The 13,541-nt window shown below is 42.9% G+C and overlaps 2 protein-coding genes across 2 annotated transcripts; both read left to right on the top strand.

The window, feature by feature from the left end:
- The first annotated feature begins 754 nt into the window (after window positions 1-754).
- Window positions 755-7,516, top strand: LOC137012893 (olfactory receptor 8G17-like). The gene is made up of 2 exons (XM_067376380.1): window positions 755-1,580; window positions 7,398-7,516. The coding sequence occupies exons 1-2, from the start codon at window positions 755-757 to the stop codon at window positions 7,514-7,516; spliced, it is 945 nt and encodes a 314-aa protein (XP_067232481.1).
- A 1,515-nt stretch (window positions 7,517-9,031) lies between these two features.
- LOC137012589 (olfactory receptor 8G17-like) lies at window positions 9,032-9,961 on the top strand. Its single transcript, XM_067375923.1, has one exon. It carries the CDS (start codon window positions 9,032-9,034, stop codon window positions 9,959-9,961), a length of 930 nt encoding a protein of 309 aa, XP_067232024.1.
- The last annotated feature ends 3,580 nt before the right edge of the window (window positions 9,962-13,541 follow it).

Raw genomic sequence — 13,541 nt, 5'->3', positions numbered from 1 at the left:
CCAAGTATCACCAGGTTTCATGTGAAGCAGTATAGAGTTAATAATACACAAATACTGACAATTACATGTAAAAGCATTACTAAATATTGTTCCTGACTGTGTGGGGAAATTCATAACTGAAATAGTATTATATACGCTACTATATGCAGTTGTGACTGGCAAGTGCATTTCTTCTGATCACAAACACTAGTTCCTATTACAGTGAATCTGATATGGCCAGTTTATATTTATACACAGAGACATTCAGATATGATATAGTAAAGGAAAACTCATGTTAACCTGTGTTTTGCAAGTTTAAGTTTAAATAAAAACTTGGATAACTGTTACAAATAAATGTTAAACTGAAACTATAGACATCAGTGTCTGACTAATTAATGTCATTTTATTAATAGATTGGAGTGCCAAGAGTGACATTAGAGTCTTTATGTAGACTGAGTTAAGCAAGAGTCTTGTGACAAAAATGATAATAGGACATTATAGCCATAAAAAAAAGCATTGTACTTGGATACTTAAGTACATTTGAAGGCAAATACTTTTGTACTTTTACTCAAGTGAATGTTTAAAGGCAGCACTTCTACTTTTACTTGAGTAATATTTTACCTTGGGTATCTATACTTTAACTCAAGTACATGGTATGTGTACTTCGTCCACCACTGACAACAAGCATTGTAAAATGTCATATAGGCTATGTGTAAAGTATTTCCATGAGATGTCTGGCTGTTACTCTGTTTGCAGGGTTTGTGTAGAACAAGCAATGGACAATCTTACATTCAGACACAGCATTCTTCTTGTGGAGGGACTTCAAGTTACACCTCAGTCTACCTACGCTGTTTTCATCCTGCTTCTTTTGGTTTATGTCTTTATAATGGTTTCCAATATTGCACTTGTAATTCTGATCTCAACAGAGAAAAATCTTCATCATCCTATCCATTTCCTGTTCTGTAACTTGCCACTGAACAATATATTAGGGACCACTGTCATTTTGCCACGCTTATTGCAGGACATTTTAAAAGAAACTTCAGAGCGCTATATCACATATGTGGAGTATGTAGTTCAAGCCTATTTTGTGCATATTTTTGTAGTAGCATGTCACTATGTTCTTATAATTATGGCCTTTGACAGATATGTGGCTATATGTAATCCATTGCGATACATGGCAATAATGACCAACAAAATGGTTATTAAACTATCAGCATCAGCCTGGGGGCTGTCAGTACTTATGGTATCAATTCTGATAGGACTCACTGTGCGTCTGTCTCACTGCAGATCTAAAATTGAAAACCCTTTCTGTGACAATGCCTCACTTTTAAAACTGTCCTGTGATGATGGTGTGGTTGTTAATAATGTGTATGGAATCATTTATACTGTGGTTTTATTTACCTTCTCAATTTTGTCTGTATTTATAACATATGGCAAGATTGCTACTGTATGCATAACCAGCAAAAACAAAGCACTCAACAGCAAAGCCATAAAAACCTGCAGCACTCATTTAGCTGTTTATTTAATCATGCTTGTTTCTGGCTCCACTTTTATTTTTCTTCATCGTTTCCCTCTCTACTCTGAGAGCAGGAAACGTCTCGGTTACAAAGGTAACCCTCGTTCCCTGAAGGAGGGAATGGAGACGTACGTCGGACAGACTGACGAATAGGAATCTCGCTAGAGAGGCCAATCTACTTCGAGTGTAACTAAAACGAGCCAATGCACATTGGCATGCAATCATATGCATCAGCTGCTCGCCTCGCAGCGCGGGTATATAATGAGCAGCAGGTGCGTTGCATCTTCAGGTTTTCGCTGAGGAGCCGTACCGGATAGGCGGCAGCATCAGCGGGGTACAGCAACTGTGACGATGGGACGTACGTCTCCATTCCCTCCTTCAGAGAACGAGGGTTACCTTTGTAACCGAGACGTTCCCATTCAGTCGGTCACGTTCAACGTACGTCGGACAGACCGACGAATAGGAATCCCTACCAAAGCGCCACAGGAGCTGCCCCCTTCCAGCGCTCTGTTGTAAGCCACCTGAACCCCCTTGCCTGAGGATGGTGGGACAGGGCTAACAGAGAGAGAGTCGATCACTGCTGTTCCCCAAAACCCATTCAGTGAGACTATTGGATAATGCTGGGAAAACGTACCCTTTCGCTGGGAAAGGAACGCTGCGGAAGCCACATCCTTCCCCGAAGGAGTTATGTGGAGAAGTACATATGGACTAACCCTGCAGGGCTGTGCTACAGCTGGGGTGACTCCAACCCGATGAAGGGTAGGTTCTCCCAGAGGGAAAGACACGGGCTTCGTTTAGGAGCAACCGTGGAATCAATCATATGGGATCCCCGTAGGCTCACACATATGGAACCCAGCCTAAACCCGGTTCTCAAGGATACAACGGAGTATAGGCCTGGCGCCAGACGCTCCGCCACGTCGGCTGCCAAAGGGATATCGGAGGACTCGACAGGGTCTGCCTTGTAGGGACTCTCTGGAAGCGCATGTAGCGCAGCAAGCCGACACTAAGCCGGGGCCTCTCCAAGCCTCTGACCTGTGGCGAGAACACGGGAGGAGACCGGCTCGACACAAAGGCTATAGTATCTAGCGAACGTGTTAGGTGTTGCCCAGCCCGCAGCTCTACAAATGTCTGTCAGCGAGGCGCCACGAGCCAGCGCCCAGGAGGATGCGACACCTCTTGTGGAGTGAGCATGCAACCTGAGCGGGCAGGGCACGCCCTGAGCTTTGTTAGCCAGGGCGATGGCATCCACTATCCAGTGGGCCATCCTCTGCTTGGAGACAGCCTTCTGGCCTCCATAACAGACAAAGAGCTGGTCTGAGGTCCTGAGGCTTTGGGTTCTGTCTATGTACAGTCACAAAGCGCGAACTGGACAGAGTAAAGCCAGGGCTGGGTCTGCCTCCTCCGAGGGCAGCGCTTGCAGGCTCACCACCTGGTCCCTGAAGGGAGTGGTGGGAACCTTGGGCACATAGCCAGGCCGGGGTCTTAGTACCATGTGGCTATCACCCGGCCCGAACTCCAGGCATGATTCGTCAACCGAAAATGACTGCAGGTCCCCTACCCTCTTGATGGAGGCCAATGCAACCAGCAGCAAAGTCTTCATAGACATAATATTTAAGTCTGCCGATTGCAAAGGCTCAAAGGGAGCAATCTGAAGTGCTCTTAGCACCAGAGCGAGTTCCCAAGAGGGTATGGAGGGGGGACGAGGAGGATTTAAATGTCTCGCCCCCCTAAGGAACCTGACGAACAGGTCGTGCTGACCAACAGATTTGCCTTCTATGTGGTCGTGGTAAGCGGAGATAGCAGCAGTATGGACTTTGAGGGTGGAGGGGGACAGCCTACGCTCCAACCCTTGCTGCAAGAAGGAAAGCACTACTCCGATTGAGCATCTTCAGGGGGTCTTCTCGGCGATAAGAGCACCACTCGACGAACAGGTTCCACTTCGAGGCGTAAGCACGTCTCGTAGACAGTGCACGTGCCGAAGTGATGGTGTTAAGTACCTCAGGGGGTAAGTCACCTAGAACCTCCGCGTCCCGTCAAGGGACCAGACATGGAGTTTCCAGAGGTCTGGACGCGGGTGCCAAAGAGTGCCCCATCTCTGAGAAAGCAGGTCCTTCCTCAGAGGAATGGGCCAGGGAGGGGCTGTCGCGAGGAGTGAGTGTTCTGGGAACCAGGTCCGGCTGGGCCAGTAGGGCGCAACTAAGAGGATCTTCTCCTCATCCTCCCTGACTTTGCACAGGGTCTGTGCAAGTAGGCTCACTGGGAGAAACGCATATTTGCGAAGGCCACGGGGCCAGCTGAGTGCCAGTGCGTCTGTCCCGAGTGTTCCCCCGGTACAACAACTGGCAGCGGGAGGTTTCCGGTGAGGCAAACAGGTCTACCTGAGCCTCTCCGAACTCTCTCCAGATCAGCTGGACCACCTGGGGGTGGAGTCGCCACTCTCCTGGCAGCTCAACTCGTGATAGCTCGCCTGACACTGCATGCCCGTTGTACGTGGCACCCCAGCCGGTGGCAGAAGCATCTGTGAATACCACAGCATGCCGGGACACTTGTTCTAGGGGCACTCCTGCCCGGAGAAACAAAGGGTCCGAGCACGGACTGAAGGCTTGGCGGCACTCCTGAGTGATTGGCCCCCGGAACGTGCCGCGTTGCCACGCCAATCTTGGGACTCGGCTGTGAAGCCAGTGTTGAAGGAGTCTCATATGAAGCAGACCGAGCGGGGTTACTGCCGCCGCGGCCGCCATATGCCCAGGAGCCTCTGAAAGAATTTCAGTGGGACCTCTGTCCTGCCATTGAACAGATTCAGGCAGTTCAACACCTACTGAGCACGTTCCTCTGTGAGGCGTGCTATCTGTTCGACCGAATCCAGCTCCATACCGAGAAAAGAGATCCTCTGCACAGGGGAGAGTTTGCTCTTTTCCCAGTTGACCTGAAGACCCAACTGGCTGAGGTGACTGAGCACCAAGTGCCTGTGTTCGCACAACCGATCCCGAGACTGTGCTAGAATGAGCCAGTCGTCTAGATAGTTGAGAATGCGAACACCCTGTTCTCTCATGGGAACGAGGGCTCCCTCCACGACTTTCGTGAAGATGCGGGGAGACAGGGCCAGCCCGAAGGGTAGGTATATGCTGTACTGATATGCTCAACCTTCGAACGCGAATCTCAGGAATGGCCTGTGTCGCGGAAGAATCGAAACGTGGAAGTACGCGTCCTTCAGGTCGATCGTTGCAAACCAATCTCGGGGACAGATGCACTCGAAAATGCGTTTCTGCGTGAGCATTTTGAACGGTAGCTTGTGGAGGCTCCGATTCAAAACTCGCAGGTCCAAGATCGGTCGTAACCCGCCGCTTTTGTTGGGTACAATGAAGTAGGGGCTGTAGAACCCCGACCTCAAATCATCTGGAGGGACCGGCTCTATCGCGTCCTCCGCCAGTAGGACTGCGATCTCCGCACGCAAGATAGGGGCAACGACATCTTTCACTGTAGTGAAGAGGACGACCCTGAACTTGGGGGGAAGCCGGGCGAACTGAATCGTATAGCCGAGCCTGATGGTCCGAAGGAGCCAGCGAGACGGACTGGGGAGCGCTAACCAGGCTCGCAGAGACCGTACAAGCGGGACCAAAGGGACCACCAGCGAACCCGCAGGGCAGCGAGGTGGAACACAGGGACGCGGCTCGGGGGGCTCTCTTTGTGAGGCGGCCCGAAGTGGCGTCACAGTGTGCTAGGCAACACTTACCTGGTTCCACGGATGGACAAAGGGAGCAGTCGAGGCTTTGGCTGCCCGCTGCTGTCCGCTGGCGACAGAAGAGGGGGATGAGATTGGTGAGGTTTTTCTCCTCCCACTGCTCTCCAAACCCTCTTCAGACCTGAAAATGGAGGAACTGCTCTTTTAAATTTGGGTACCGCTGCCTCTTGGGTCAGTGGCGGAACAGAAACAAACCCAATAAAAGGATTTACCACCCAGCCCTCCTCCAGGGGTGGAAGAGCAGCCCCACCCATCTCTGGGTCACCCGTCTCAGGGGTGATTCTCACCAACCACTTAAACAGCTGCAGAGACGGGAGGCATCATCTCCCCGCAATGGACACAGCAGAGCCTGCTGGGCCGGAGTTTCTTGCAGGGGACGACACCCTTGGCGACGAGCAGACAGAGGGGCGGCCCAAGAGGAACTCAATGGTTTGTCATGGGAAGCTCCCTGATCCGCTACTAACTGAGGAGAACCGCTGGGCTTAGTCCTCGACAGTGTCACCGAAAAGGCCACCTCGTAAGATTGGAACATTGAGAAAGCATTTAGCTTGACAACCTCTCGCACCTCACAAGGTAAGCCAGGGGGCACTTCTGGACCACTGAGGTGGACATCGTCTGGCTGAGGGCCTGCGCCGTGACTTTGATCACGGTTAGTCAACAAGCGCAGCTCAACCCCAGCACAGAACTACCCTCATGCAAAAAGAGTGCCTTGGCCTCACATGCAGGGTGGGTGTGGTCTGTGTACAGCCACCCCATCCAAGAGGGTAGTGAGAGAGGAAAAACTTATGCAGATTTTGGCACTTTTGGCATTCCATATTTATGGCACCAATATACCCCCATACTGCCAAGTTTTCCATGCACATCTGAAAGACCCAGGAAAGCATGGCTGTAAACTCCAAATCTGAGTCAGCATAAGCACACACCATTACAGTGGGCAGCGTCACCCTCATTTCCAGAGCATAACAGCACTCTCTCTGATGCTGCAATCGACGTCTGTCCCTCAGCTGGAGCTCTGAATGAAATGCTAGGTTCCCCTATAAGAAGGACCAGCAATCCAATCCAGAAACTGCACAGCTTGCAATGCGCTAGAGAGGGAGGGGTCCTAGGGGGTTGGTTTCCTGAAGGAACCCCTCAACCTCATGTCACCCAAGCCATACCAGCAAAGTAGACCTCTTCTGGTGCACCAGAGAGGGCGCTACAATGGAGATTATGCAAGGGAACCACGCATCTAGATCGCCGAGCGAGCGCTGTTGCCGTGACAACCCGCGCTGCAGCCCGGCAGCTCGACGGCACATGACAGGTTTGCTCTCGTTGATCTCCACGGTCTCCCAGAGTGTCGGGCAGACCCGCGGCTGTGCTTTTACACACAAGTGGCAGCTGGCCAACAACAGAGGGGACTCAAGCTTCCCGGAGAAAGAAGAGTCACGACCGGCGTGTCGACTTAATCATGTTCTCATATGAAAACATGAAACACCCACGAACATCGTTTCAGCACGCGCCCAGACGTGAAACAGTGATCGTGGCCGTCAGTGAGGACAGGAACGACCGCATACAGAAACTCAAGTAGGATGTCATCTTTAAAAAGACGCAAATCTACTTGTGTAAGCTCTTTCAGGGACTTTACTCTTTTAAAAGTGCTGAAGCACGCAGGGGAACGGCCGCCACAACCCAGACAGGGATTGTGTGCAGCCTGTCGTGTGCTCGCTCTCTCTCTTTGAAGGCGCTCACTCTTACCAGCCGTAAAAATGGCTTTTGAACAGCCTTGAGAACAGCCTTCTGACGCTGTCAAACAGCTATTTGCTCAAAAACGGCAAACGAAACAAAACAGAAAAAGAGACAACCCCGCTGCTGTGCTGTTCGCCCGCACTCGGAAAAAAAGAGAAGTTCAACCAAAAAGCCTGACTCGTCTTCTAGCAGACACTCGCTTGCAGAGAACAGGAACAAACACCGTTCGGCTCCGAAGCGAAAAGCTGAAGATGCAACGTACCTGCTGCTCATTATATACCCGCGCTGCGAGGCGAGCAGCTGATTCATATGATTGCATGCCAATGTGCATTGGCTCGTTTAGTTACACTCGAAGTAGATTGGCCTCTCTAGCGAGATTCCTATTCGTCAGTCTCTCCGACGTACGCTGAACGTGACCGACTGAATGGGAACTAGCTAGTATAATGTTTCACATTGTGCCACCAGGATTAAATCCTTTAGTATATGGTTTACAAACCAAAGAAATAAGACAGAAGTTTGCAAAATTTTTGTGCAGAGAAGAAGGAACGTCTTAATTTATTATGTCATTAAATTAATATTCATTGGTATCAGAACTTAATGTGTAAAGTCAGTAACTGGAATACATACAAAGCATTAGTATCAGTATAGGTTTTTAATAACTTCTTGAGAACTTTTTTTAGTACTTAGTACTTTAAATCAGTGTCCTCACATGGCAAGGTTTTACAATATTTTTATTACAGTAAAGGATCTACGTATATATCCTAAAGTGTACTGAACATAATTTTCTTGTACACTTTTTCATTTAGAAAATCTACCGAATAAAATAAGTATGTTTCTTAATCGAGTATGTATCATTATCACACCTCACAAAAATCGAATGCTAAAGGGATAGTCCTTCTTTGAGTTCAGCAAAACTCTAATGTTTCAGTTTTTATAATATGTAAATGAAATAGGTAAGATTTATGTAATAGGTTGCAGAAAAATGGGTTTATATAACACTGCTTAGTGTTCATGTGTGTGCGCACTACTGAGTTAAAGTACCACTGAAGCAGTGTCAGAGTTAATGAGATAATTAAGTGATTAATTGAGTGATGATTGACCATTATTGAAGACACACTGATGATAACAAGCAGAATCACCAGAGAAAATCACAATTTTTAAGCAACCATCGTGGAGATGAGTGTTTGCTTTAGCTGAGCTCTTGACCCTTGACTATTTCATATTAGATTTTGTTTGGCCTGTTGTAACAGCTAGTCAAGAAAAGAAAAAGATGATGATGATGATGATGATGATGATGATGATGATGATGATGATGATGACGACGACGACGACGATGATGATGATGATGATGATCAGGTGGTGTGGGTTACATAAAATTACATTAATTACAGAATTACATAAAACGTATGTTTAGCCTGAAATATTTTTTTGAGTGTGGGCTGCATTGAAGTCCACCATACGGAAAAGAAATCATGGAATGTGTTCATCAAAAACCTTAATTTCTTTCTGACTGAAAGAAAGAAATAAACATATTAGCATCCCCCCCAACAAACACACACACACACACACACACACACACACACACACACACACACACCCATGGGGTAATGACTATGTCACAGTATATAACAATATAAGCCACACATTAAAAGGCATGAAAATATTTTGAGAAAAAACAAGTCATATTGTTTGACCTAATCATTATTGGGAGAATCGTAGGCAAAATGCTGCGGTTACATTTCTAAAATAAAATTCAATGCTGATAAAGTTGGTTGCTACTTCACATTAGGCAAATATACTTTTGCTATTACATTTTTATAAAACCTGTTTTTTTTTTTTTGTTTTTTTTTTTTTTAAATGTTTGTGTGTTAAGCAATGTATGTATCTCTTAAAAAACAGTTGTACACATGAGCATGCACAGGGAAATGCCGGATATGAAATAGGGAAATGCTGTTCATTTGTAATTTTACACAAAGTGGTAAGGTGATATGTTTAAGACAATATATAATTAATAATGTCTGTTAATTATGTATTATGTTATTGTGTTTCAGATTTATGTACAGCAACCAATGGACAACCTGACATTCACAAACAGCATTCTCCTCATGGAGGGACTGAAAGTTACATCTCAGTCATCTCAACCTGTTTTCATCCTCCTTCTCTTGACTTATGTCTTTACAATGGTATCAAACATTGGACTTATATTTTTGATATCAACAGAGAAGAATCTGCATGACCCAATGCATTTTCTATTCTGCAACTTGCCACTGAATGACATACTAGGAACCACTGTCATTATGCCACGTTTGCTGAAGGATATTTTAAGGGACACCTCAGAGCGCTATATATCATATGCAGAGTGTGTTATTCAAGCTTATTTTGTGCATGTATTTACAGCAGCATGTCACTATGTGCTGATGATCATGGCCTTTGACAGATATGTAGCTATATGTAATCCATTGCGATACACATCTATAATGACCAATAAAATGGTCATTAAATTATCAGCATATGCTTGGGGCCTGGCAATTATTTTAGTGACAATTATGATAGGACTCACTCTGCGTCTGTCTCACTGTAGGTATAAAATTGAAAACCCTTTCTGTGACAATGCCTCACTGTTTAAACTGTCCTGTGAAAATGTAGTCATAAATAATGTGTTTGGACTTGTTTATACCATTGTTGTACTCAGTCTGTCAGCGATGTGTATTTTCATAACATATGGCAAGATTGCTACTGTATGCATAACCAGCAAAAACAAATCCCTCAACAACAAAGCCATACAAACCTGCAGCACTCATTTAGCTGTTTATTTAATCATGTATGTTTCTGGAGCTACTTTTATTTTACTTCATCGTTTTCCTGAATACTCTGACAGCAGGAAACTAGCTAGTATAATGTTTCACGTTGTACCACCGGGATTAAATCCCTTAGTATATGGTTTACAAACCAAAGAGATAAGACAAAAGATTTTAAAACACTGGTGTAGAAAAAAGTGAATTCCTCAGTGGATTATGTATCTTCATAACATAATATAACATAACATAAGTCAATATTATTTTAAATGGACTTTGAGTGTGTGAAAATAATATTTAATAATATTTATCTAAGAATACCTGTAGTACTGTAACACTGTAACTGTTCTGTACTCAAATCCTTTTCAGTATTTATCAGTTGTTTGTATGAGAATTGTTGACTTAAAATTTGAACTAATTTAAATGAAGTTGTAAGCGCATATTACCTGGAAAATAATAAAATAAAAAAAAAAAAGACAAGAAAGGAGCACATGTTTGTTTTGGTTTACTACAAGAACAAAAAGCACTTAAAAAATAAATCAATAAATAAAAAATAAAAATTCTTTAAAATTTTTTGAATATAGAACAAAACTGCACATATGTGCATAGGATGCAACAAAGCTGGGTTAGCAACAAAAACCTAGATAACCCACTCCACATCCATGAAAACAATTCACGTGTTCGCCTGCCCATTCAGTCTTAATATACTGAAAAAGAAAATGTGTTGGATTAACATATTTATTTTATGTTTTCTCAACTCAATTTATCTACGTTCTGATTGCCTAATTTATGTATGTCAAATGAACATGGTTTTGTATGTTGTATTTATGCTTTTTGACTGACTTCATGTTAATTTAACAAGACTTTTGTCTAAATTAAAACAATGGTGACAGTAAAAAAAAAAAAAAAAAAACACTTCATGTTGCAATGCATGCTGGGAGCCATGGATGAAGTTTGTACTAAGTTAGTACCCAGCATGCATTGCAGCATTAAGCCTTAAAAACTGTCACCATTGTTGTGATTCATCCGTTGATTCTTGATGTCTGTATGAGTCAGCATAATGCAGAACAATTCATATAATCTGATTGTCACAACACTGCTGGATCTCATGTCATAGAATCACTGCTCTACTATAATGAACAGCACAAAGCTAATAATGCATCAGCCATTTCATCAGAGATTAAACTCTGAATAAGATCAATGAATCAAGTCACTAAAACAAACCTAACATCACTTAACACTCAGCACTTGATCATATATTCTCTTGACTTTTGTGCCATAACAAATGTTTCATAAACACTCAGTTACAGCAGTCAGAAAACAACTGATTCAATAAAATCAAGAGCCCAATTAAAGCCAACAGTCAAAGATGGCAACTTCAAATTAATCTCAATCTTCAAATTAATCTCAATAAATCTTCAACATCTAAACCTCTGTTAATTCTCATAAGAACTTCTGTAGATGTATGACAGAAATAAAGTCAGTCTGGTCAGCAATGAGCATAGCTGGTAATGTATTATAGAGTTTGTAGAGTTGTTTAATCAGATCTTGAGAGATTATGTCTTTCATCGAAGGCTGTAGGCTTGTCCGAGATGATCCCGTCCAAAGCGACAGACAAAATGACGATTTGCAGCAGTTAGGCTTTCCCCCGCAAAGACTGTATTCCAAGGGGGCAGAGTTTCCGGAGAAAACATGACTACTTAATTTAGTTTTAACAAGACTAGTTTTAAATGATGACTGAACATCCTTAAACTATAAATAAATTGAACAAGATTCAGTTATGTTTAGATGAGAAACATAACTTAATCATGAAGAAAATACAAAATGCATATTTAAAAATTCAACAACCTCAACATTGCCCATATTATTATGATAATATTATTATGATAATGTTACGTTTGGGAGCAATTTAGTGAGAACATACACTGTGTAGCTTTTTGTAATAATAGTGTACCAATACATTAAAAAAATTATGGGTGTTTTAGTTTGGGCTTCCGTGTTTCAAGACAAGTAAAACTAAAATCATTGCAAGTTCATTCATTTATTTAAATATTGGGGAAATATACTTTTGTTCCATTAAGTTGCAGGGTAATTGTGACATCTGCGGACTGCACATTAAAATGTTCAAGCAAAAACTGTAGCAAAATGAATTAATTGCAGTTTGCACTCACAGTTAAGACACTTGTGACTGAATTTTCATTAAATGTCCCGCAATGAATGTAACAAAATTCAATGTGGATTTGAAAATGCATTCTGAGCTGATCACGTCTCCGCCCCGCCCTGTCAATCACTGTGTCAAGGCGGGGCCAAGTGTTGTAAACATGGCTGCAGCAAACCTAAGAAGAGCGAGGCATAAACTGGCAGATGAAGCTGAGCAAGAACAGATAAATGTCAGAGATTATGCGCATCTGTCAGTCATAGAAACAGTACGTTATTAGAAGCATAGATTATTTATGATTAGGACGACTCCTAGAGAATGCACATGGCGCTTGTGCACCTTATCGTGAGGTGAGCGCGCTCGCATGTCTGTAAAAGTGCTGAAACAGACACGTCGAATGAGTGGTGCTTTACAACAGGTTACTTACTCATAGAAAAAATCTTAAGACAAGCTGTCTGAGATTATTGCTTGCTCTGTCAGTATGGTTGTATGTTTTTTTCTTTTTATCCTTCTGACAATTATTTATGCATCATTTATAGGCCTATTAATAAAACGATGTGTAGTCAATATGGATGCTAATGAGTGTTATTTAAAGCCTAATAATAATGATAATAATTATAATAGTAATATTAATAATTTTGTTCCCAAAAAATAACTGTCTAAACCCATCTTTCACATCTTAGAAAGCACTTTGGTCTGATGTGAACAGGTGCTGGTGGTGTGATGGTGTGGAGGATATTTTCTTGGCACACTTTGGGCCCTTTAGTACCAATGGACCATTCCTCAATAATATAAACCAGCTGGAAAACCTTATGTGAAATGTCACTTGTTGGTGTGTGAGTATCTTTAATGTGCTGAGGTAGCTTTAACAACATCAATGGTGTAATACTTAGTTTATAATCAGAATATAGTCACTTAAATAGTCAGGCTTAGCATTAATTTAGGTTATTTATTCAAATGTAAGACAACATAAAAAAGACGTGTCCCTCAGTGTTCCTCCTCAGCAAAATTCAAGTTGACTATCTGTTTTCACATTTGTTAAAAAAAAAAACGTCAACTGAAAAGTTGTAAATTAAGGAAATTAAGGAATTAAGGATTGTGCACAAAATGAGAGCTTGTGCTGCACTGACTGACAGTTCCAGTAAGAGAGGTAGAGCGCGGTTTTCTGTGTAATTCGATCACAAGAAAAGTTATTGTTTTTCATGGGACTTTGTTAGTACTTTATACTTCACCTTGACAACATTTATTTTTAAACCTATTAATTTTATAATGTTTAATATTTACTCAAAAGCAAAACGTGTGGAAAAATATATTACAGGAAATGTCCAATATAAGCCAATAAATGCTCTTCTGCCTCCATCTGCTAGTAAAAGTGGTAATTAATGTGCTCTTTATTTTTAAATGATAGCGTTTTCTATCAAACGTTGGATTTCCTAAATCATGAAATGTTCAGTTTTACAAATGGGGACAGTCTCAGATGGGTAAACAAAAATTTTTGGTCATAACATTTAAAAAATAACATTTTGATTGCTGGAAAAATGTTGTGTGTGTGTGTCTAATTACAGACACCAAGTTTCTTATTCAAACATCCCCATTAGCTTTATCTTTATTGCAATCAGTAAAACT

The sequence above is a fragment of the Chanodichthys erythropterus genome, chromosome 22, assembly GCF_024489055.1.
Source record: "Chanodichthys erythropterus isolate Z2021 chromosome 22, ASM2448905v1, whole genome shotgun sequence".
NCBI classification, from domain to species: Eukaryota; Metazoa; Chordata; class Actinopteri; order Cypriniformes; family Xenocyprididae; genus Chanodichthys; species Chanodichthys erythropterus.
Note: the sequence above shows the minus strand (reverse complement) of the source record. Positions and strands in the feature narration are given on the sequence as shown.

Bases quoted from the DNA above. Each gene is read 5' to 3' on its own strand.
- LOC137012893 (XM_067376380.1), top strand. From the start codon at position 755: ATGGACAATCTTACATTCAGACACAGCATTCTTCTTGTGGAGGGACTT. The intron at 1,581-7,397 runs GTTACAAAGGTA...AATGGGAACTAG, and splicing joins TGAGAGCAGGAAACGTCTCG to CTAGTATAATGTTTCACATT.
- LOC137012589 (XM_067375923.1), top strand. From the start codon at position 9,032: ATGGACAACCTGACATTCACAAACAGCATTCTCCTCATGGAGGGACTG.